A 26,302-nucleotide genomic window follows, 5' to 3' on the forward strand; every position below is an offset into this window, starting at 1 on the left:
AGGGGGAGAGCGAGAGCGAGCTGGGGGACAGGGTCCGGGAGTCTGAGAGCGAGCAGGGGACAGATTCCGGGAGTCCGAGAGGGAGCGGGAGACAGGATCCGGGAGTCCCACAGCGAGCGAGGACAGGGTCCGGGTGTCTGGGATCGAGCAGGGGACAGGATCCGGGAGTCCCATAGCGAGCGGGGGACAGGGTCCGGGAGTCTGGGAGCGAGCTGGGGACAGGATCCGGGAGTCTGGGAGGGAGCGGGAGACAGGGTCCGGGAGTCCCATAGCGAGCGGGGGACAGGGTCCGGGTGTCTGGGAGCGAGCAGGGGACAGATTCCGGGAGTCCGAGAGGGAGCGGGAGACAGGGTCTGGGAGTCCCACAGCAAGCGAGGACAGCGTCTGGGAGTCTGCGAGCGAGCTGGGGACAGGATCCGGGAGTCCCACAGCGAGCGGGGACAGGATTCGGGAGTCCCACGACAAGCGGGGGACAGGGTCCGGGAGTCCCACAGCGAGCGGGGACAGGATTCGGGAGTCCCACATCGAGCGGGTCATGGTCCGGGAGTCCCACAGCGAGCGGTGGACAGAGTCTGGGAGTCCCACAGCGAGCGGGGACAGGATCCAGGAGTCCCACAGCGAGCGAGGGACAGGATTCGGGAGTCCCACAGCGAGCAGGGGACAGGGTCCGGGAGTCTGAGAGCGAGCAGGGACAGGATCCGGGAGTCCCACAGCGAGCAGGGGACAGGGTCCGGGAGTCTGAGAGCGAGCAGGGGACAGGGTCCGGGAGTCTGGGAGCGAGCTGGGGACAGAGTCCGGGAGTCTGGAAGCGAACTGTGGACAGAGTCCGGGAGTCCCACAGCGAGCAGGGCACAGGGTCCAGGAGTCCTAGACCGAGGGAGAGAGTCTGAAAAAGTGGGGGAAGTGAGGGAAATTGACATAGCGGGCATTGAATTTTCTTCCTCTTCGCATAAGGTACTCGGTGTGAAGCATTTATTTAATGATGAGAAATCTTCAAGTGCTCTCTCTACTGTTCATCTCTCTTTCGCGAGCAGCCTTGAGGTTTTGTGGAGATAGGCAGTTTGCTCCAATTGAGTACTTTCTCCCCAGTATTCCCACAGCATGTGTACTAGTCCCTCACATACCTGCTCCCACTCCTGTGACACCCAGTGAGGGGGACAGTCTCTATCTCCACAGGGGTGCACCGCCAGGGGCTTTGTCGCCAGGTCACACTGCAAATCCGGTAGGACCTTGCCTTCGTTGTTCCTGCAAACCACGTAGCGTGTCATGCGGCCCTCTCCACAGGCTCCTGAGCACTGCATTGAGAAAAGGAAAGATGGGGCTTAGAAACCAAGCCAAGCAAATATTTCACCGTCAATAGCAACATCGCACCAGGACTTGTTGAACACCATTCCCAAAGTCAAAACCCCATCTCTTGGAGAAGGAGCAAGAGAAACATGGGATCCTCTAGTGTTAGTCTCTCAACTTGGAAATAGTTCACTACATCATCCAAACCCGAGAGCGACCACTGATCAGCAATTAACTCTGGTCTGGGACAATGACATAAACATACCAAGAATGAATATTGAATAAACTTCATTCATGTACAATTAATGGGCTCTGAACTAAAGAAAGGGAGGATTTAGGAGAGATGACCAGAAGGTTATGCGTTTGAAGCAGAAAATGGAGGGTGAAGAGCCTGTTAATGGAAGTAAAACATGGCCGCCAATGGTAGCGGGTATAGAGCTGGGGAAAGGGACAACAGGCTGGAGCCAGAGAGACAGGAAGGAACTCTGCAGCTGGAGGAAGTTGCAAAGATAAAGGGGGGGAAAGGCCATTAAAGTACTTAGAGATGAGAACTTGATGCATTGATGGTACGAGAATTCAATGTAGATCAGGAAGGCGTTATTCTGGGAAAGGATATGGACCACAGGGCTTTTTGAGGACCTGACGTCGATGATGAGTGGAGCACGGGAGATTAGCTGGGAGAGAACTGGAGTCTCTGTGTCTGAAGGTGACAACAGCACAAAGTAGGAGGGAGGATTTCAGCAGTTCTGAGGTCGGAATAAAAGGCAGGTGGTGTTCGACATAAAGTGAGTGGTGTTTTGCGATAGGTAACAAGATGGTGCCAGGGAGGGGACAGAGTTGGCAATGAAGAACGCAAACGGTCGATTTCGTTTTCGTGCATATAAGCAAAAGATGTGAATCCTCCAAGCCTGCATACACAATTTCCATTATTTGCAGTAAGCTCCTTTCCTCTTGCAAAGACATTGACTAGTGAGGGGTAGGCAGCCACACAATCCATTGTGAAACCAGCGTATTGGAAGACACAAGACAGTGAGCCCCACAGCGGGATGGGAGGTGGTGGGGGACGGTGGGGGTTGAAGCAGATTGTTTATAACAGGCTAATTCCCAAAGATGGGCTGAAAATGTGTTGCTGGAAAAGCGCAGCAGGTCAGGCAGCATCCAAGGTACAGGAGAATCGACGTTTCGGGCATAAGCCCTTCTTCAGCCCTGAAGAAGGGCTTATGCCCGAAACGTCGATTCTCCTGTTCCTTGGATGCTGCCTGACCTGCTGCGCTTTTCCAGCAACACATTTTCAGCTCTGATCTCCAGCATCTGCAGCCCTCACTTTCTCCTCGAAGATAATTCCCAAAGATACAATGACCAATGTGACAACTAGACGGATTACGTCCTGCAGATAAGAATTCAGTGATATTGACCATGGAGCTCTTTTCTCAACAATTATGAAACATTTAGAAAGATCAGTCAAGAGGAAGACACAACAAACACAGAGTATCAGAGAAAAATCACGGTTAGGATCTAACAGAAATCAACATCAGCAGTTATCCCCTTTCCAAAAATGGATCCAAAATATAATGTTGGATCGATGTAAATAAAACGTGAGGACAAGCTTTACTGGTCAGATTTTTATTTCTACCTACACCCCATCAAATCTGATGCCACTGATTACTATGACAGCAAATAATTGCAGTCAAGATTCAGAAATAATTATCCACAAAGCATAGATAACTACCACTAGGTCCCATGATCCAACTGGCCTCAGGGACCTCTGTCAAAGCCTAGTCAAAAATAATACTATCACCATATTTACATGACAGTGTCCCAAAGTGTTATTGTCATCGTAGAATGAGTGTGCACTTGTATTAATGTCAGTGTGAGGTGTATCTCTGTGTGTGTTAGTATCAGAGCAGGGAGAGGGTGTCTGTGTATTAATGTCAGTGTGGGGTCAGTGTATCCTTGTATTAATGTCAGTACAATGTCCGTGTGTGTGAGATGTGTGTGTGTGTGTTACTGTCAGCATGGGATCAGTGTGTTTATGTTTAAGGTCGATATGTGTGTGCCTGTGCGGGTGTTAATGTCTACATGGGGGTAATGTCTTTTTCAGTAAAATATGTCCATTCATTATTGTCAGTGTGGAGTTGCAGTGTCTGTGTGATCCTGTCAGTAAGGGATGAGGATATCTGTATTAACTAGTTTGTAAGTATCTTCCATATTGTGGACTGTCGATTCGGACAGATGGCGATCTGCCAGGTTCATTCGGATACAATAGATCAGAAGCATGTTGGCAGCCCTTACTGGTCCCCAGTCTGATGCAGTCCAACGACGGTCACAAGGTGGCCCCATGCACTCCTTCTTGTTGGTTGGTTTGGTGTACTCATCACACAAGCGAGGATCAACAGAGCATCGAACTTCACGTCTCATGCTCCCCCTGGTGCCACACCGCGCAGAACACTGAAGGGAGAAAGACCATTACTACAGTGGGCCATTATCCAAGATCATTTCCAATCACCAATAACTATCATCGCAAAACTGTTTCAGGACTGAGTCCTAAATAAAGATAAATATACTTCAACTCAGTATTCCATTTGGAACACAAAAACAGAAGCAATAAATCCTAAAAATCCTCAATTTACCTGCCTGATGGACTCGGGTTAACAAAAAAAAATACTGATCAGGTTCCTGTACTTATAAAAGAACCTACATATACTCATGTAAAAGTTGAATTTTTTAGATTTTTTTAAGGTGAAATTTATGGGGTTGACAATTACATTGATACTATTTTTAAGAGGCTGAAATCCTGCATAACAAATTCCAGTAATTTCACAAGTGCTGCTGGGGAACTGAGTTCAGCTGAGCTGCATGCAAAAGGAGGTTGTCACCAGACTCTGACCTGATGTGTCCTTAAACCTTTGTGCCAAATTCTTCCATTTCCCTCCGCTTTCTCTGGTCTACAGTTGTTTTGGTTTTTCAAACTAACATTTTAAGCTTTTATCAGACATTTGACTCTCATACAGTCTCATTGATCATAGTAGCCATGAGAAATCATCAACAGCTGCATGGCAATTATTGTGAAGAAAATGCATATAGGACCATCTTATTTAGGAAATAATGGTGTGATAAACTTTGTATCACACTAATTATACTAATTATCATACTCATTTGATAATGAACTTAATAATCTGTAACCTAATGTTGGTGTGAACTGTACATAAAACACATAACAGCATGAAAAAGAATCAATTTCCTCATCATAACATTTATGTACAGGATAATCGCTTGACTCACAAATGTTGATCTATTACCTATGAAGAACTAGGGTAGACTTTTACATGAGCTAGATGGAAAATTCCAGATTCTTTTGGCCAAAAATAGCGTGTCAACTTTCACATGAGATTGACTTTTACTTGAGTATGTATGGCATGTTTTGTAAATAAATAAACACTAACCATAGGCAAAATGAGACTGTTGATTACAGCTTTTAATTCTACTAGTTGGAACTCAATTCTCTTTTAAAACACTTGCACACCAATACAGATAGATAAGCAAACAAAAAAACAAACTAGTGGAGGAAACAAAGCTGGGGAAACAGTTCAATGGCACCAGTCCCCAGGATTTGATGAGATGTTCCTTTCTCTTCTGTTCTCTGAGCCCCTTCTCAGGAGGCACAGAGCAATGGGTGTACAGTGTACTACTATTGTAAAGCCATTAATTTACTGGTTGAAGACAACAGCTTAAAGAAATGGTGGGAGAAAGCAACCATCTTTCTTTCGGCTTTAGTTACTTTGCTGCAGAGATAGAGACACGGCACATGCTCCTTCAGCAGCCCAGAGATTTCTCCCCCACAAATCAGGATAAATCACATTGTTAACCTTCCCAGGAGCCAATCAGAGAGCTGTCGTCATGGTGATGATCTCATGTTTGCACAAACCAATCAGCTACCTGTCACTGGACGATTCTCACTCTGAGAAAACCTCCTGATGCTGAGTCATATCACCTTTCCTCCTCCACTGTTTAAAAAAAAGCCACGTAAACACAACTCCCAATGTGTTCTAGTAACTTATTTTTATAAGTGCAGTCACTCCTTCCACAGTCCTTGGTTTTAAAACAGCCCTTTTCCCATTCTAGCGCGCAATAAAAAGATGCTGTCTTTACACCTTCCAGTTGCTCTTTATCCCAGTCCACAAGTTGTCAGTGGGCGACGATTCAAACACCTAAATCCCTTTCCTCACCTTTAAGAAAATACAGATCAGCAGTACGATATAATCCTAATCAAAAACAACATTTCCACCCACTGTCTTGCTTCTCATGCTTCTGCTTTTAGTCTTTCATGCAGTGCTACTGTTTGCCGTCTCACACAGGGCTGTTTGAGCATTGACATGTTGAAGAATCTCTTGGTTAACAATATCAGGAGCCAGGGGATGGACTGTGGGTGCCAATCTTGATCCACAGAGAGAAGGGTTCACTGTGCACTTCTCTCTGCTGTCCTGGTGGTCCATGTGGCAGCAGTAGAGAACCTTCACAAATGGGTATAGGTCACTAAAACTGGATGAAGTAGTCTGTCACAAAAGGTTCAGCATAAAAACACATCATCTTCAACCCCCCTGTTCCCCGACCCGATCACAGAAACTATTTACACTCCACCCCACCAAATGCCCATTCCCCTGACCTGACCACACAGCCCCTGACTACTCACCTATTCAAACCACTCCTGACACAACTATCAACCCCTTCCAAATACACAGCCCAAAATATCCATACCCTCCCCATCCCAAACACAAATATCCAAGCCACACCCGAGCCAATTATCTATTTCTCCAATCCCGACCACTCATCCCTTGACTACCCATTCCTGCCATCCCCACAAGCTGTCTATCCACCCACACTACCCTGGATTACCCATCATTCCACCCCAATGAACTAACCTGTGCATCAACCTGACGGCCCATTCCTCCTAACCCAACTGACCGTCCTTAACCCAACTACCCATCATCTCCATTGTCTACCTGAAGTAAGCCCATGATCATTTTGTAAATCCCAATTAATAGTCCCCTCAATCAACTCTTCTCAGAGAAGAACAAAAACAGCTCCTCTAAAGTCAATTTGTGACCAAACTTCCTCATTCCCGGAACCATTCCGGTAAACCTTCACTGGACACAATTACTCCAGTTATTCACTTTAGAACGTTGCAGCATAAGTTCTGCCTTTGTACTCAATATTTTTGTTTAAGGAGCTCAAAATTCTTTAGTCTACTCTTTCATGTATGCCCTGCCATTTTCAAACATTAATGCATTTGAGCCTCCAGGTCCCTCTGTTACGACAAACTATTTTGATCTGAGCCATTCTGTCTATATTGTTAAATAATGGATGGGTCATTAGTGTTAATTTTGTCATTGGTGCCTTTGTTCAAGAATTAATATTTAATATTCCCATGGAGCTACAATTTCCTTCCTTTTACAAAGCAGCGGAGAGTCACAGATATTTGAAGTGTAAAATGTTCTCAGTAACTTTCAACACAGTGTGAATATTCAGACAGCTTAACAGGACAAAGCCGCGCTTAAACAAAGTTGCGTTACCTCTGACCACTCTGACACCTCCCACTGCGGCCCACACCCCTTGTTTTTGCAGAGTTTGCGCTCCACTGGTCTGGTCAACTCGGCTGCTTCACACAATTCATCGTAAACAGAGCTGTCGAAACCCGGAGCGATCATTTTCCAGCACCGCACCGTCCTGAATTGATAGCCTTCCCCGCAGGTCCGGGAACATTCGCTCCATCTGCTGGTCTCCCATCTGCAAGGCATTCAAGGAAAAAGAAACATCCAGTGTGACTACAAGACTAGGAAAGGAGAGCGTGCTGGAGGTATGGCACAGATCAGCTGTAATACTAACGGAATGGCAGAACACTAGAAGGGCTGAATGGTGTCCTCCTGCTCCTAAAGTTCAACTGCATCAAATGACGAGTTGACCATTGAAGTTCACTTCTCAAATTCCTCAATGCTTGTTGCGTTTGTATAATTCGCTCATGGGAGGTGGGAGTAACTAGCTAGGCCAGAGTCTGTTGCCTATCTCTGGAAACAGTTAAGAGTTAACCATATTGCTGTGGGTCTGGAGTCACATGTAGGCCAGACCAGGAAAGGTCAGAAGATGTAGGCTTTCCTGAAAAACAATGTACTGGCACTGGAAGGGGTACAGAGGAGGTTCACTCGGTTGAGAGAGTTGAGTATACTGGGGCTATACTCATTGGAATTTAGGAGAATGAGGGGGGGGGAATCTTGTAGAAACATATAAAATTGTGAAGGAATGCGTAAGATAGAAGCAGGAAGGTTGTTTCCACCAGAGGGTGAAACTAGAACTCGGGGCATAGCCTCAAAATAAGGCGGAGCAGATGAAATTAAATTAGCTTTATATTCCAGAATTTTATTGAATTCATACTTCAGTGAATAAATTCAAACATTAGCCCAGGGTTCTGGACTACTGGTTCAGTGACATTACTATGGTCGCACTACTCCATTAAATCTTCCTCATGGGATTCAACATTATCTGGGGAAATACCAATAGGTTTGATCTCATCGTTCCTAAATTATCCACATTAATAGGAAGCATGAAAACAAGTGTTTTAAAGGTGAGGTCCTATTAAATGTTGGTATTCAGAGGGTTTTGGGTGTTCTTACACATGGATCACAGAAAGATAGTATCTCGGTCAGCAAGCAATTAGAAAGATAAATATTATGTTCACCTTTATTTAAAGAGGTACGGAGCAAAATAAGGAGGAAATCAAATCCTGTTGCATTGGTGCACAGCTTTGGTCTTCTTACCTAAGCAAGATGTCCTGGTCTAAGAGAGTTTGCAAAACGTTTACTGAACTAAATCCTGAGATGTAAGGGATGTCCGTGAGAAGAGACTGTAAAGAATGAGTCCAAATTTTGTGCATTCTAACGAAAAGTCATTACTATGAAATGTTAGCATTGTCTCTCTCTCTCTCTCTCTCCACAGATCCATTAATAGTACCCACTGGGTTTCTTCAATATTTTCTGTTTTTATTTAACATTTCCAATAACCACAGTATTTTGCTTTACTCTGGACTTGAAAAGGATGAGAGCTGATATCACTGAAACTTGGAAAATACTTCAAGGACTCAACACAGTAGATGCCGAGCAACTATGTCCTCAACTCGGGAGCGTATACACCTAAAATTAGTCTCAGGATAAGAGGTTGGATGTTTAGAATGGAGATGGTGAGGATCCTTTTTGCTCTTAAGTTTACAAATATTTGAAAATATTATCCAATATTATCTCAATCCTAAAGGATGGATGCTTTGGACTGATATCCATGGATTTTTAGCACCCAAGGGAATCTGGACTACTGGACTGTACATCAGGAAGGTGGAGTTAATATTGATATTCATCCATGATCTTATTGAATTGCAAAACAGGCTTGATGGGTAATGTAACTTAGTCCTGATCTTATTTCTAATATCTTTAAGTGAGTAGGTGCAGATTTCAAACCAATAGCCCTAGCAGAGGAAGGGCAGGGGTTCCGCCTTTAAACACAATATCTACACCACATTTGAAAAGCCACTGAGCTCACTTACCTGGGAGGGCATTCCCTTCCTGTGCAAAATTCATGTGTCGGCTCAGGCCTGGTAACTGCATCACAGTGAGACTCATCCACCTCCACTCCATCGTACCTGACACACATAGCATAAGAAGTGGTAATGCCTGTAGGGAGGGAGAGGATTACAGTTCACTAGACATTGTTTCAGCAGCCTTGTACCAGTTATACTAAGAACCTTGTTTCTGATGTCAGTGCCCAGTAGCAACACACTTGCCTCCAGGCCAGACGGGTGTCAAGCTCCATTCTGGAGATCTGAGCAGCAAACTCAGGCTGGTGCTCCAACGCAGCACCAAGGGAGTGCCACACTGTCAGCACTGCGCAACTATTTTCTGCAGCAGCTCGAGTTCCAGGTTTGGAATCTGAGCAGCACTCACAATCCCTGCCATCCATTCAAGAGGCTGAATGCGAAGGTGGAGTGCACTCACCTGATCACCCTGCAGTTTAGCAGTACGTGGGGAGAGAGGGAATGGATGAACACCAACAGGCAAAAAGGAACAGGCACGCTGTGCATGAGTCTCCTGAGTACATCCCACTCGCCGACCAGCATTCAGATCGGATTCCGGATGGTTCGTCTAGGGACTGCAGCCAGGCTCAGCTGTATGGGGTCAAGGTTGAGGGTGTGGGTGCAAGGAAGGCTGGAAGAGCAACAGTGACAGGAGATTGAGACTTTGGGAGGTAGATCAGTGTTTCTGCAGCTACTTACATGAATCCAGGATGTTATGTTGCCTCCCTGATCTCACAGTGGTGAAAGGGTGTCACTGAACAGCTGTAGAGCAGCCTGAGGGGTGGGAATTTGGGAGGGGGAAGTGTATGCAGATGGTGAGACAGCGGTGAACAACTAATGATCCATATCGGAACCTAAGACATGGAAAAGTAAAGGCCTGGTGGTCCTGAGTCAGATTTTAAGGAGCTTCTTAACAAGTTAGTAAGCTGGACCTGAACAGGATTAATCTCGAGATTACTATCAGTGCCACACACAACTGTATAATGGAATAAGAGGATAAAGCAGATGAAAAGATGGTGTAGGAGGGAGGAACTTAGATCTTGAGGACACTAGCACGCAGTGCTTGGGGAGGCGGAGCCTGTACAGGTTAGACAGATTGCACTTACCAGAACCATGACCAAATTCCTCATGCGGCATTTTGCTGGTGCTATTGGGAAGGGTTTGAACTACTTGGCGAGGGGTGGGAAATGTGATAATATCACTGAAGCACAGCAATGAACACAGACCACTGTGAGAGATAGATAGCACAAGAATAAGGCAGAGTAGTTGGGGTCAGATTAAGAGGGAAGGTAGAAAAATCTAGATCAGGGTTACCGTAAATGTATGTGAATGCACCAAGTATAATTAAAAAGAATGGACTGGATTTTCCAAGGAATGGGAATCTCACAGATAGCCTCTCTGCACCTTCATTTTTAAGGAAGGAGACAGTTCCGCATTTCCAAGAGAAGATGTCAATCAGGAATCATTCAGAAATGTTGTCCGCTGTCAAACAATAAACATAAAATGCAAGTGTGAGGTTAAGGTACCAGCAGGGGAGAGGGGTAGGGTGCCAGCTAAGTAGGATCCCCCATAGGGAGGGGGTAAAGTATTGGGGGTCGGTGCTAGGATGCGAGGTGGCAAAGAGGCCAACTAAGTGATGCACTATTTAGGGAGGTCAGGGTGGGTGGAAGAAATTGTGTCCAGTGGTGGCAGGGGAAGGGCAGTGTTGGCAGGGTAGGGGAGTTGGGCCCAGAGACCGGGTGTGGGGAGTGGAGGGCTGGAGGGAGGGGAGAGAGAACTGCATGCACATTGGGTTCCAAGTAGGGAAAGGAAGGGAATGGGGGAAGGGGGTCAAGTCCAAAGCCAGGCAACGTGGTGGAAGCAGGCAAGTCCTGCGTCAATAGACAATAGGTGCAGGAGTAGGCCATTCTGCCCTTCGAGCCAGCATCAACATTCATTATGATCATGGCTGATCATCCTCAATCAGTATCCTGTTCCAGCCTTATCCCCATAACCCTTGATTCCACTATCCTTAAGAGCTCTATCCAACTCTTTCTTGAAAGTATCCAGAGACTTGGCCTCCACAGCCTTCTGGGGCACAGCATTCCACACACCCACCACTCTCTAGGTGATGAAGTTTCTCCGTAACTCTGTTCTAAATGGCTTACCCCTTATTTTTAAACTGTGTCCTCTGGTTTAGGACTCACCCATCAGCGGAAACATGCTTCCTGCCTCCAGAGTGTCCAATCCTTTAATATGGCATCATGGTGTTCAGAAAGAATGAGAAAGAGAGAAAGGGGGGAATTGGTGGCAGAACTGCTAGAGGAGGAGGATATCTAAGAATAGCCAAGGATAAAATCAATTTGGCTGGAGCTCCGTAACCAAAAGGATGCAATTATATTGCTCAGTGAAATCCATGGGTCACCAGCTAGCAGGAAGGATTTACTCAAACATGTTTGCAAGGAAACTACAGAGACACAAAAATTAACAGGGGAGGTAAAACATGGGACTTTAATTTTCTGAATATAGACTGGGATAGTTGTAGTGCAAGTGTTATAGAGTGTACGTGGGAGAATTCTCTACTGCCGGAACGCAGACATGGCTCAATCTGTTGCTTAGGAAGGAGGCGGATCAAGTGTCAGTCAGAGATCATTTAGATGGTGACGATCATTGTTCAATAAGGCTGCGGTTGACCATAGAACACAAGAAGAAACAATCCAGAGTAAAAGGACTAACTGGAAGAAAGCCAATTTCAATGAGGTAAGCGCAGATGGGGTCTGAATAATGCAATGGTCAGGTGGAAAGATGGTCGTTGAACAGTAAGCTACCTTCAAAGAAGAGGCATTTGAGGCACACTTATGGTATATTCCCTCAAAAAGGGATAGGTAGGGGTAACAAAGCCACTGCTCTGTGATGGCAAAAGAGACAGAAATAGAGAATAAAATGTTTGCTTATCAAAGATCCAGGAAGGAATAGATTTGAGAGTAGTGCTGAATATAGAACGGTCAGAGGGGAAATGTAAAGGCAAGTAAGAGACGCAGAGGGGGAAAATGAGAAGAAACTTGCAGCTAACAGAAAATAGAATCCCAAAGTTGTCTGCAGGAATACAAACAGTAAACAGATGGTAAGGAGGGGACTGGGACTGATCAGGGACAAAAGCAGGCATTTCTGAATGGAAGCGGAGGACATAGCTGAGGTACTATATTGATGCTTTGTTTGTGTCTTGATCTAGGAACAAGATACTACCCAGGCTATGGTGAATGAAGAAGCCACTCAGAGGATGTCACTTAGATACTAGAGGGAATTAAAATTGATTGGGGAAGGTATTAAATATGATGCCTGTACTTCGAGAGGTTGGGACTGGATGGGATGCATCCTAGGATACCAAGGAAAATGAGAGTGGAATGTGTAGAGGCATATCATATTTCTTCAATATTCCTTAGACTCAGAGGAGGTACCAAGGGATTGGAAAATTGCAAATGTTACATCGTTGCTCAAAAAACTCAATATAAAGATAAGCCCAAACTACCTCGGGAACCATGCCGGGTAGGACAACATGTGAACCTCGAGGGTGCAAGCCTGCCACAGAGTCAGGCACTATTTGACAATGTTTAAAAGCCTGCCAACTTCAACTACAAAGATGTGATGATTAAAACATGCCTTCAAAGCAGGGACTGATCATAAACCTCTGTCCTTGAAACAGAAGTAACAACTAATAAACAGCAAATGTCTGTTTGAGTTCATGCGCTTGCAGACAAAAGTGCTCTTATTCAATCAAAATGGTCAGTAAGTTGATTTAAACGGGACTGCACTCTGCAATTTGAATATTATACTGATTCAAATGCCAGACAGTGTTTCACGATTTGACAAAAAAAAAAGCTGAACAGATGCCAATCCTCTCTTATTGAAACTCCATTCAGCCTTTGCGAGAAAGAAATGAGCAACTGGGTAGGCACCTGGTCAAGCAACTTCAAGGAGTCGATTACATTGAGCTGTGCAGAGTCGGCTTATTCATTGACGTAATGTAATTCCATTATGAATGACTGGCTGAGCTCCAAACCCCAAATCAGCACAACAGAAGTTATTTACACAACTGTGAGAGGACTGCATGCTTTGTTAGAGGAAATCTTTACAAGCAGATAATAGAATTAGATATTACGATGAGGTTCTTGAATGGCCGTTTGCTTATTTTAACAGAATAACGTGCACTTGAAACAAGAAAGCTTTTCTCAATACCAATGTGTTTGACTGACAGTTTTATTAGCTCCTAATCAGGGATATTTTTCCAAGAGGATTTTAAATGGCTTCATTAAAAATTATTTCAGAGACTTGCAGTGTTAATATATGGCCCAATATATGCACAATGTATACAGGGTGAGTGGGCATGGAGAATGCATAGGAGGTTATGTAAGAGACATGAGGGGGTGGCGAGGATGAGCAAGGAGGCAGCGGAGGGTAAAGAGGTTGAGGGTGAGTCAGAGTAGGGTCTAGAGGGCATAATATCAAGGCAGAGAACTGGCCAGATCTCTCAATAAATGCAGGCAGGCCAAGTATATCACTAGAGAGAGAAGCCAACGCTCAAAACCAAAATTCCAAGCGAATGGGATGACTTTCCAAAGTTGGGAATGCATCGCTGGGAAATGTCCCAACTTTTGCTTCCTAGTCTGAAATGGAAAACCCAATCCCCGATCTTCCAACAATAAATGGGAACGGAATCAAAGTAGGAAGAGGAACCAGCTGACCTGGGTCTCGTTGGCCATCACGTGTTCTGTTAGCCGAGGCAAGCCACAATCTTTATCGGACCAGGGCTGGCTTCCACGTATTCTGGGCTCTTTGTACTAGAGGGCTCCACATTTCAGTCTACAGAGCTGACACATCCTGGCTACCACCAGCAGTCTGCCATTTGAGCACCTACTGCAAACAACCGATATCTACTCTCTTCTGGTTTAGGCTAAACATGAGCCCGAAATAAAAAATGCTGTTTGGAAATGTGGCCGATCACAGGATAAATGCAAGTACTGCACAAAGAAACAACAGCACTAAAACTGACCGTTCAGTCAGACTGGTCCGTGCTATGTTTATGTCCCATGATCCCTGTCCTACCTTACTTCATCTCACTGTATCAGCGTTATCTTCGGTTCATTTTGCCCTTATCCAACTTACCCTTAAAAGGCATGTTAATAGAACACAGAATGTTACACTACTGTCCTTTGGCACTTGATGCTGTGCTGACCTGTGAAACCAATCTAAAGCCCATCTATCCTGCACTATTCCATTTTCATCCATATGCTTACCCAATAACCATTTAAATGCCCTTAAAGTTGGCAAGTCTACTACTGTTGCAGGCAGTACATTCCATGCCCCTTCTATTCTGAGTAAAGAAACTACCTCTAACATCTGTCCTATGTCTATCACCCCTCAATTTAAAGCCACATCCCCTCGTGCTAGCCATCACCATCCGAGGAAAAAAGCTTTCACTGTCCACCCTATCTAATCCTGATTATCTTGCATTTCTCAATTAAGTCACCTCTTAATCTTCTTCTCTGTAATGAAACCAGCCTCAAGTCCCTCAGCCTTTTCTCATAAGACCGTCCCTCCATACTAGTACATCATCCTAGTAAATCTCCTCCGAACCCTTTCCAAAGCGCCCACATCCTTCCTATAATGCGGTGACCAGAACTATACGCAATACTCCAAGTGCAGTCACACCAAAGTTTTGTACAGCTGCAGCATGACCTTGTGGCTTCAAAACCCAATCACTCTACCAATAAAAGCTAACACACCGTATGCCTTCTTAACAACCCTATCAACCTGGGTGGCAACTTTCAGGATCTATGTACATGGACACCGAGATCTCTCTGCTCATCTACACTAGCAAGAATCTTACCATTAGCCCAGTACTCTTTACTCCTGTTGCTCCTTCCAAAGTGACTCACCTCATACTTTTCTGCATTAAACCACATGTGCCACCTCTCAGCCCAGCTCTGCGGCTTATCTATGTCCATCTGTAACCTGCAACATCCTTTATCACTATCCACAACTCCACCAACCTTAGTGTCATCCGCAAAGTTACTAACTCATCCTTCTATGCCCACATCTAGGTCATTTATAAAAATGAAAAACAGCAGTGGTCCCAAAACAGATCTTTATGGTACACCACTAATAACTGAACTCCAGGATGAACATTTCCCATCAACCACCACCCTCTGTCATCTTTCAACTAGCCAACGTCTGATCCAAACCGCTAGATCACCCTCAATTCCATGCCTCCATATTTTGTGCAATAGCCTACCATGGAGAACCTTATCAAATACCTTACTGAAATCCATATTCACCACATCAACCACTTTACCATCATCCACCCATTTGGTCACCATCACAAAGAACTCAATTAAGGTTTGTGAGGCACGATCTACCCTTCACAAAACCGTGTTGAACCGTAACATTCTATGTGGTAACAGCTTTCATATTCTCACCAACACACCACAATTCCATTCTCGCTGTCCTCCCCTTCCTGCCTTTCCCATCCCTTGCTCAAATTTCAGAAGGACGCTGCAGCTAACAATTCAGTGCAATACTGGAGGACCACACCGTTGCTGGAGGTGCTGCCTTTCAGATAGAAGTTTCATCAGGTCTCTGAGAGGGATGTGAAAAATCCCATACCACTGTTCAAAGATCAGATGAGGTCATTTTGGTATTACGGCAATCCAACCCTCCAATTAACATCACAGAGCCAGATTAGTGGGCGGCACGGTGGCACAGTGGTTAGCACTGCTGCCTCACAGCTCCAGAGACCCGGGTTCAATTCCGCCTCAGGCGACTGACTGTGTGGAGTTTGCACGTTCTCCCCGTGTCTGCGTGGGTTTCCTCCGGGTGTTCCGGTTTCCTCCCACAGTCCAAAGATGTGCAGATCAGGTGAATTGGCCATGCTAAATTGCCCGTAGTGTTAGGTAAAGTGTAAATGTAGGGGGTATGGGTGGGTTGCGCTTCGGCGGGGCGCTGTGGACTTGTTGGGCCGAAGGGCCTGTTTCCACACTGTAAGTAATCTAATCTAATTATCTCGAGGCACAGCAAGCTCCACAGATCATGATTACAAACTGCCACATTTCACAAGTGACTATACTTCAAAGGAAACTGATCAGCTCGGAGGCACTTCGGAAAACCCAGATCCCATAAAATCTGTGAGATGAATGTCAAATTCTTGGAGTTTCGTGCTAATGGCATTAAATGTACAAGTCCTTGAGCCGAGGACAAATGTGCAGCTTCTAAATGACACACTTAGTGTCTCTCCACCCTGGAGGCTCCCTGCCTCCATTCCTGTTTAGATTATGATCAGATTGCCTACAGCCCAACCAGTCCACACCAACCCACTGAAGGGTAACTCACCCAGACTCATTTCCCTCTGACTAATGCACCTAACACTATGGGCAATTTAGCACGGCCAATTCACCTGACCTCCCAAACATCGATTTTCCTGCTCCTCGGATGCTGCCTTGAAGTGCTGTGCTTTGCCAGCACCACTCTAATCTAGACACTTAGTGTCCTCCTGCACCCTCCACACTGCACGATGTGCACAGTGTACGGTATTAGTGACAGTGATCGGTCATTACGAAAGGAGCAAAGGCAGCACTTTTAACATCCTTTTGCAACAATAACATGGCACGGATGCCAGTGGGCATGACTCAGGGGAAGATGTTCCTGGTGCAGCGAGTGGAACATTGTGAAACAAGTAGAACCTGCAGTATTCTGAAATTTTGGCAACTGGACAAACAGAAATTCCAGAAGAAAAAAATTGCTGGTCTCTCCCCAACAGAAAATGAAGAAAGCAAGAGACATAGCTCTGCTGTCACTTTGATAGAGCACAAATTGCGACATTTCAAACAAAAGTGTAAACTAAGTCTTAACCAACCCCTTCACCGTATTTCAATCACCACCCCTCACCCACTCCCCAACCCTCCCACCAAATTGGGTATAAGATTAACGGCCCTGTACTTGGAGAAATGAAGGGCTGTAGGTTCCCAAAGGCACCTGTGGTACATGTGGAACTGCAGGGTGCGTACGCTGATACCTTCCATCTGTACATGTCAGCCAGACTGATGTCATGATCAATATCCCCATCTTCAAATTCATTGCTGCAACAGAAAGGAAACACAAGGTAAGGTCTAAAGAAAGCAATGCAGGAAAAAGTCCTAGGCATCCTGGGGAGAGAGTATAATTAGTTATCAGCCAGTCTTAGGGAATACGTGACATCATCAACCCTGCTCTACAATTCAATTATTCGTTCATCCCCAAACACATTCACTCCATGCCATTTAATTTCAGCACAGCCTCATGCTCCAAACATCATGACAGCTCCAGACACCTTTTACCCCAGATACTGCTCCATCCAAAACTGTACAGCCCAGATATCGCCTCTCCCCACACACTGCTCCAATTGAAACACATGCAACCTCAGACACCACCCAGACCCAGACCCAGGTAGCAGCTCACCAGAAACTGCTGAGTCATGATCGCTTCAGAGACACTAGCCCTTGCCCAAAAATACCCAGCCGTCCACACTATCCTCTCCTAACACTGCCCCACCCGAAAGTACCCTGCCCCAGAGTCCACCCTGCTCAAAACTAGTACAATCCCACACTGGACACTACTCCACGTCAAACACTGCCCAGACCCTAACTATCACTGGGCATCAAACACCACCCTACACATCAGATACTGAGTTTATGTTTTGTGATCCAGAGGACCTCTTTACTGCAAATGCACCTTCACTGCTAAGGCCATACCCACTATTATTAAGCATCTGGAAAAGAAGGTTTTTATTTGCATGCTAAATGAAGCAGTTCTGGCCAGTGCTGATCGTTAGGTAATATTTCTCATACAGGACCATGAATTCTTAAATATCAAGGAGATGAAATTCTCCTTGGGACTCAGGATAAAACAGAAGTCAGTGAACCAGCTGCCTGTTTTAAAGGAGAATTTTGCATGATCAACTGTTCGGTTGTATACGCTGTACATACACATCAGGAGATCAAATTACTCTTTCCTGCTTCCTCCACACCACACCTCAGGAGTTACTTCTCCCATAGGTGCTGATTCCTTTCAGAGGCTCAATTCAATGTACGTTGGCGATGCTCTGGAATTGCAAGCTCAGCTCAGTGATCAATCCTCGATGTCAGTCCAGCAGACTATCAGACCAGGGCAGGGAGAGGTCTCAGGGGTCAGTCCAATCCTGTCCCCATTACACTATTCAACAAGGGTCTCTGCATCTATCAATGGAGCCAGTTGCTGGGAGGGACCACATCTGGGAGTAAGACCACAATGTGTGACCACATTCGGAAAAAGATGGCAAGGAGGAGTGATCATGAGTCCTTTGACCCATTGTGCCTATGCCAGCTCTTTCTTAGAATGAGCTAATTAGCCCCTCATCACAGCTTTTTCCCATAGAGCCCTGTAAATGTTTGCTCTTCAAGAACAGTTCCAATTCCCTTCCTTCTACCATTCTTTCAACAAACAACTGTATCCTTTTGGCATCCTTAACAATGAAAAACATTTTAAGATGCCTCTCAACAGCAGCAACAAGCAATGAATTACAGAAGAAAATATTAGGGTGGGTGATGAAAAGCTCAGTCGAAGACACAGGTTTTCTTACTGCTCAGAAAAGAGACATTCTGGTGAAACACTTCATCTTGTACTCATCAGGGCACAATTGCAAGAACACCAAATCTCCAATTCTTGTGATTCTGTCCTGATGAGTGCAAAGTGAAAGCTTCAATATCATGTGTCTGCTTTTCAGTAATACTGAGGTCCTGTATACACAAAGCGACTACACCAGTTTTAAAGAGCCCCTTGAAGGAAGAGGGGAAGAGCAACATAAGAGATTTACTGAGTGAATTTCAGAGTTTAGGGCTGAAGGCCTAGCCGCCAATATGGAGGCCAACAGAACTGGAGGAACAACAGGTCAAATTTGGGGAATGCAGGTCTATCAGATGGTTGTGGATTAGAAGAAATTACAAAGGCAGGAAGGGTTAATGGCACAACATAAGAACACAGACATAAGAATTCTAAAATCTGTGGCACTCTAGTTCACTACATGACAAAAAATTCAGATACAAACTGAAAATGTGTTGCTGGAAAAGCACAGCAGGTCAGGCAGCATCCAAGGAACAGGAGAATCGACGTTTCGGGCATGAGTCCTTCTTCAGGGCTTATGCCCGAAACGTCGATTCTCTTGTTCCTTGGATGCTGCCTGACCTGCTGTGCTTTTCCAGCAACACATTTTCAGATCTGATCTCCAGCATCTGCAGTCCTCACTTTCTCCCCTAAAAAATTCAGATATACCAACACCACCTGTTCTTTTGGAAACTGCCTTTATTCTGTGCCCTCTGGTTATCATCTCCATTGCCAATGGAAACATGTTCTCCCTAGCTACCCTACCAAAGTTCTGAGCATCTCTATTAAAGCTCCCATTAATCTTCTCCGTTCTAAGGAGAACAATCCCAGCTGCCTAGTCTTACCACATAACAATATAGACACCATCCCATATGCCCCCTCTGAATACTTTCCAATGCCTTCTTTCAGAAGTGGACCTTGTAGCATTGAAAAGAAAACTGAATCACATGAGCAAGAGGCAGTGACAAATTTGTCACTGTGATCACCAAATCTATTCACGACACCATTACCGGCCACTCCTGCAGACTAACATAGTTGATTCTGAGACCTTATGTCCTGAATCCAAATAAAGGAAACTACCGTGGTATCATTTGAGCTGGCTATGATATATTGAGGAATATTACTTTAAAGGCATGACAGTGGGTACGCAATAGTAAATATTTAAAGAGCACACAGAGGAAATGACATAATTGTTCAATTGTTCAAAAAAACAAAATGGGAAAGGTGACCTGATCATGGCTAACAAGGGCAATTAGATATTAGATCCAAGGATAGGTTAGCCATTTTGACCAAAGAAGCAGCAGAGCTGAGGATATGAAACAAGTTTACATTTCAGCAAAACAGGACAAAGGGATTGATTAAGGGGGTTGAAACAGGATGCGAGAGTAAGCTTGTGGAAAACACACAAACTGATTGTAAAGGCTTCTCCAGGTATGTGAAAAGGAAAGGATTAGTGAAGACAAATGTTGGTCCCTTACAATCAGAAACAGGGCATGCAATAATGGGGTACAAAGAGATGAAAATCAATTAAACACATGTTTTGGTTCTGTCTGAATTTGTGCCCACCTTTGCGATGTCCCAAAAATGTTTGGGGCTGCAGGATCTGGTGAAAAAGAGCAACTAAAGGAAATCAGTATTCGTCGGGAAATGATATGGGGATTTTGGCGGGATTAGAGGCCAATAAATCTCCAGTGCCTGGTAATCCACATCCCAGAATACTTAAGGAACTGGCCTGGGAAATAATGGATGCATTGGTGGCTATCATTCAAGATTCTATAGATGCTGGAACAATTCCTATAGACTGGAGGGTAGCTAATGTAGAGTCCTGAAAGTGAGCATGCAGATGAAGAAGGCAAGTGGTATGGGAAAAAGATTTGAGTACAGGAGCAGAGATGCCTTGCTGCAATTGTACAGGGCTTTGGTGAGACCACAACTGGAGTAATGTGGGGAAGTTTTAATTTCCATATCTTTGGAAGGATGCTCTGGCTATGGAGGGATTGCAAAAAATGTTGAGAAAACTGATGCCTGGGATGGTACAGCTGATATATGAAGAAATACTGCATTGATTCGGACTCTATTGGAATTTAGAAGAATGACTGGGAGCTTCACAGAAACCTATAAAATTCTAACAGGACTAGACAGCATAAACACGGGGAGGATATCTCCAATGACTGAAGAGTTCAGAACTAAGGGTCACAATTTAAGGGTAAGCCATTTTAGCACTGAGATGAGGAGAAATTTCTTCATCCAGAGAGTGGTGAGCCTATGGAGTTCTCTGCCACAGAAAGTGGTTGAGGCCAGAACGTTGAATGTTTCAAGGAGTTAGATATAGTTCTGAAGGGATCAAAGGATTTGGGAGAAAGAGGGAACAGGATACTGTGTTAGATGATCAGACATGATGACACTGAATGGGGGAGCAGACATAAAGGGTAGGATGGCCTATGTCGACTCCTATTTTCTGTGTTCTTTAGTTTTTGTCTTTTTTGGTGGACAGGGATTTAACTCTCTGTCGGCAGCCAGATTGTTGCAGACCATACAGTTCATGGTCAAGTATTCAAATAATGAATGACAAATGGCATGGAGCAGACATATTCAATTATTATTCCTATTCAATCCCACTTTAGCACTTCAAAAATAATGACTAATGATCTGTACTGGTCACTGTATTTCAAACAGCCCCAAGCACAAAACCTTTGCAAATCAATTTGCAGATACTACTGTTCATGGCTTACTTTTAAAAAAAAGTGTTAATTGCTTAAATCCAAAACCGAATGCAAAGATTTAAAATGAAACATCTGCTGTTTGATGTAGTTTGCAGCCACCCAATCTATTTTGTCTTTGCTTTGTCTTGTGATTTGTGATAGAGGACACCCTTCAGTAGAGGTACTGTGCTTACATCACAAGGCTTATTGCACGATAGCAATAAATACAACCTTAGGAAGCTGATACAGATACATCTACTCCCTCCGAAAGAGAGTAGAACTCTCTCACAGCGTGAGAGACGTAGTACAATGTAATATGAACATTAACCCCTTCACAGCCATTATTTTATACAACAATCGACTTTGGTTAATAATGTCTAGCCATCTCTCATTGATCGGGAAAGTCACCAGCTACCACTGACTATCAATACAGCTAATTGAGACAATGAGGAGGTATGACTGCTTGAAAAATTACATAGCAAGGAGTGACCACATTGAGTGAGAGAGTAAGAAGCCGAGGACCCTTAGGAGATTGAGACTGGAAAGAGGAGTGGCCACTCGTAAATTAGATGGTAAGATTATGCAACCATTGTGAGACAATGAGTAGGATTAACTAATCATAATGAGACAGAAAGAACAATTATCGATCACAGTGAAACAATGAGTAAGATTAACCAATCCTATAAAACAATAAGAAAGATTAACCAATCTTAGTGAGTAGGATTGCCTGAGGCAGAGGGGAGGAGTGACCACTGGGAGAATGAAACAGTGAGATCTACTTCCATTGTCCTTTAAACAGGTTCCAGTGGCAAATTGTCTTGAATTGCTAATCAGACGACCAAAGTGCGCATGATCCAAGATCACTCCAAATCTCACTTGTTGATCAGTACATGTCAGCACGTCCTGGGATCAAAGAAACCACAGCAAAGGACAACTTTTAAAGGCTGCACTCACAATTAAACCCTGCTAGCTGTGCTTTGTCAGTTAATTTAATTCACTTCAGATCTAAGCAGGGAGGAATGAGCTGAAGGTTATTCTGGCATTAAGTAGAACAATATGTAAAGGGCTATTTATCCACAAATGATCATAACATAGTCAAATCCAAAGTTTGGCTTGAAAAGAACATCTTAAATTTACATCTAGATTTTTGTTAAAAACCAACTGTAGTGGAGTGAGATGAAGCAAAATGATCAAAGCTGTTACTTGATAAACTACAACTGAACAACACAAGATGGTCCAAAAACCATGCAGGACCAGCATTCTCCACTAAGAGGTTAGGCATTTGGGTTCAGAATAATCCCATCCCATAAATTCAATTTCCATTTCAGCTAAGGCATAACTGCGATCTACCTCCTCATCTTGGCCCTATGAGTGCAAGCACCATTGACCAAAAAAAGGATGGTTCAGGCTGGCATGTCAGCAGACAATGAGCCAAGGATCTACCCTCGGGCAGAGTGCACATGTGTGAGTGAAGGACTAAGTATAACACTAAGAGCAACAACTATATTTCCCAATTAAAAGGTCACTGTTGACAGATAACACTTCCCCAGGATAGCACAAACTCAGGGGATAGGCAAAGAACACCAAAAAAAATGAGTAAAAGCTGCAAAACATGATCAATGAATTAATACAAAAAGATGTTACATTAGAAGCAATTGATGGTAAAGATGAGCTTTTAAACATAGCTAGGAGGGGGATCTAAGATGGCGGTGATCTGAGAAGATTACACTGCAGAGCTTCGCATCGCAGCAGGAGCAGGACGGTCCTTTAACCCACCCAACCCAGGTCATCAGGATTTCAAGGGGCGTTGGAAAGATTGTGGAGCCCCAAGAAACATTTAAAAATTGACTTACCTGTATTTTCAGCTGTCCAGAAATGCCTAAAAAGGGAGGAGGAGCATCTGAGGCCGGGCCTGCAGCCCAGCCTGCAACAGCCTCGGAGCCGATTACTCTCCAGGACCTGGTGAACCAGCTCTCGAAATCTCGCGAGATGTTGGGAAACAGATTGAAGAGAAACTGGCTCCAGTCTCTCTCATGCTGCAGAAGCATGAGCAGCAGTGGGAGACATGGAGAAGAGGACGGATGAGGTGGAGCAGAGGGTCACAGTGGTGGAAGGTGATGTCAGTCGAGGAAGAGATCCAAGCCCTGAATACCCAGGTTCGTAATTTGTGTGACCAAGTGGATCATCTTGAAAACAGGGGCAGGAAAAAAAACACTCGGATCATCAGTCTGCCTGAGGGTAAGGAAGATGAGCGGCCTGCGGAATTCATTGAAGATTGGCTTCCGAAATTCCTTGACTTGGAGACTTGGCATGAGAGGATTGACGATAGAGAGGGCTCACCGGGTCGCAGCACGGAGGTCGGGTCTGGGTCAACGCCCTTGTCCTTTCCTGGTGCGGTTCTATCATTACCAGGATAAGGAGAGAGTCATGGAGGTTTCCAGACTCCAGGGGAAGGATCCAAAGGCCCTAATTTACGAGGGGTCTAAGATCATGTTTTTTCAGGACTTTTCAGCAGAGGTGATCAAGAAACGAAAATCGTATGATGATGTCAAGAGAAGATTGAAGGAGCTTGGGATTCAGTACTCCCTGAGACATCTGGCAGTGCTTCGTATCACCTTAGATGGATCCATGCATCTCTTTGACACATCGGAGAAGGCAAGAGACTTTGTTGTCAAACTAACCTAATTTAAACAATTGTAGTATGTATAAATATTGTTGCTTGGGTATGCGTTTATCATTCTGTAAAAGAAATGGAGGAAATCCGGTTGGAGCTTTGTTTATCCCCCTTTTTTTCCTCTATTGATAATAATTTGGTTCAAACTATGTCTGGCGGTGGTTAAGATGTACATTTTAAATTTCTAAGTTAGGACATACCAAAGGATGGGTGGGGTATTTATTCCCCCTTTTTATGAAAGAATGGTTTTTTATTCATATTGATATTCTATGGGGTGTTTATTCTTTTTAGCTTGTGCTTGCGATGCGGCTCTAGCTGGGAGAAGAGAAGGTTGTTGAGATGGTTAGATGCCTATTTATAGGCAGTTCGGGATGGGTAGTATCCCCCTCCGGGCAGGGGGTGAGTTCCCTTACTCAACGCTATTGGCGCTTTATATGATCGTTTGTTTTCTGGTTTTTGTTGTTTTTTATTTTTAATAATTTCATATGTTTATTAAATGTAGTGGTTTTAGTTTATGTAGTTTTTATATTTGATGGACACTAAGGCTCAGCAATTTGTGGTTCGGGTTCATCCTCTCTGGAATTTAAATGTAATTGCAGAAGATTATGGCTAATGATTTGATTAAATGGTGTACCTGGAATATCAAGGGAAGTCACTTACCAATTAAGAGGAAGAAGGTACTCTTGAGTCTTAGAGAGGAGAAGGTGGATATTGCTTTGTTACAGGAGATACATTTGGATGACAAGGAGCATTTGAAATTACAGCAGAATGGCTTTGACCGAGTTTATTTTTCATCATTTAATACCAGAAGTAGGGGAGTGGCTATATTGGTAATGAAAAATCTCTCATTTAAATTGTTGGAATGTGTTAAAGACACATATAGGAGGTTTGTAATTCTTAAAGCCTTGATAAATGGGGAAGAATATGACATTTTAAATGTTTATTGTCCCCCAGCTCATCCTCTTAAATTCTTGGTAGTGACTTTTTCTAAAGTGATAAGTCTCAAGTCTCGGCACATCATTATAGGGGGAGATTTTAACTGCCTCGTGGACCCCACAATAGACAGATTGCCTAAAGGTCCCTTGATACCCTCTGCACAAACTAAGCAGTTATTGGGTCTGTGTGGGGAATTAGGATTGGGGGACAGGTAGGGATTTCACATTTTTCTCCAATCCGCATAGATGTCACACGAGGATTGTTTTTTTTCTGACCCCTGCGGTAACCCTGGATCTGGTGGCATCCTGTACAATTGGTAACATTGCCATCTCTGATCATGCTCCAGTATACTTCATGGTTAAGATTAAGGATGTTACAGTGGATTCAAGGTACTGGCGAATGGACCCTTTTATTCTCATGGACAGCAAGTTTGTGGAGTATTTCTCTAGGGAATTTTGGGCATTCCTAGACATCAACATAGGCTCGGTTGATAGCTCATCTGTTCTCTGGGAAACTGCCAAAGCTTATGCCAGAGGGTTAGTTATTTCATATTCCACCAGTAGGAAGCGGCAGAAGGGTGAGCAGCGATGTCTCCTTGAAGCACGGTTGAAGGCAGCCGAGAAGGCCTATTTTGACAGACCCTCGTTGGTCAAACTACAGAGGATTACAGCACTGCGGTCTGCATTAAATTCCATGCTCACGCAGACGGCAAAGAAAGAGCTGACTTTTGCAAAGCAAAGGTTATACGAGCATGGTGACAATCCAGGCAAATACTCAGCATACCTTGCCAGAAAGAGAAGTGCCCCACAAACCATTGCAGCGATTAGGGAAGGGTCTGGGAACCTAACATGTGATTCTAAAAAGACTAATGTGGCGTTCTAGAGTTATATCAGTCTGAGAATTGTGAGGAGGGGCAGGCCAAAATGGAATCCTTTTTTAGAGATCTGAAGCTCCCGGGTGTGACTCCCGAACAACAGTCCTTTCTCAATGTCCCATTATCAGAGCAAGAAGTGTAGGAAGCTGTGAGGCAGCTTCAGAGTGGAAAGGCGCCCGGTCCTGATGGACTTCCCAGTGAATTCTATAAGGAATTTATAAGTATACGGTTAGGCCCAATGCTGAATATGTTTAATGATTCATACAGTCATGATTGTCTCCCACCATCTCTGAGAGAGGCCAATATTTCACTTATCCTTAAAAAAGGGAAGGATCCGAAAGACTGTGCTTCATACAGGCCCATCTCGCTCTTAAATGTGGACTTTAAAATCCTCTCTAAGGCTCTTGCGTTAAGGCTTGAGACTGTGTTACCCTCTATTATTAAAGAGGATCAGACGGGCTTCATAAAGGGTCGCAGATCCTCCAATAACGTTGGGAGGCTGCTTAACGTAATTCAAGCATGCCAACAGCAGTCAATACAGGGATTGGTGATTTCTTTAGATGCAGAGA

The 26,302-nt window shown here is 44.4% G+C and overlaps 1 protein-coding gene across 3 annotated transcripts in view; it reads right to left on the minus strand.

Annotated features, from left to right (window-relative positions):
• LOC122554649 (ADAMTS-like protein 2) overlaps positions 1 to 26,302 on the minus strand; it is a 122,952-nt gene that overhangs the window by 9,437 nt on the left and 87,213 nt on the right. For 2 of the 3 annotated variants that reach the window (XM_087990286.1, XM_043700011.2), the window contains exons 11-15: positions 16,907 to 17,010; positions 8,873 to 8,999; positions 6,858 to 7,071; positions 3,580 to 3,735; positions 1,125 to 1,295 (exon numbers count right to left, since the gene is read on the minus strand). In XM_087990286.1, coding sequence (XP_087846412.1) covers positions 1,125 to 1,295; positions 3,580 to 3,735; positions 6,858 to 7,071; positions 8,873 to 8,999; positions 16,907 to 17,010 — 772 coding nt within the window. Of the gene's footprint in view, positions 1 to 1,124; positions 1,296 to 3,579; positions 3,736 to 6,857; positions 7,072 to 8,872; positions 9,000 to 16,870; positions 17,011 to 26,302 lie in introns of all 3 variants that reach the window. The other variant, XM_087990285.1, reaches the window with a different exon arrangement.

Source organism: Chiloscyllium plagiosum, unplaced genomic scaffold (genome assembly GCF_037043375.1).
Source record: "Chiloscyllium plagiosum isolate Xiang-an unplaced genomic scaffold, Cpla_swu_hap1 HiC_scaffold_9, whole genome shotgun sequence".
Taxonomy (NCBI): Eukaryota; Metazoa; Chordata; class Chondrichthyes; order Orectolobiformes; family Hemiscylliidae; genus Chiloscyllium; species Chiloscyllium plagiosum.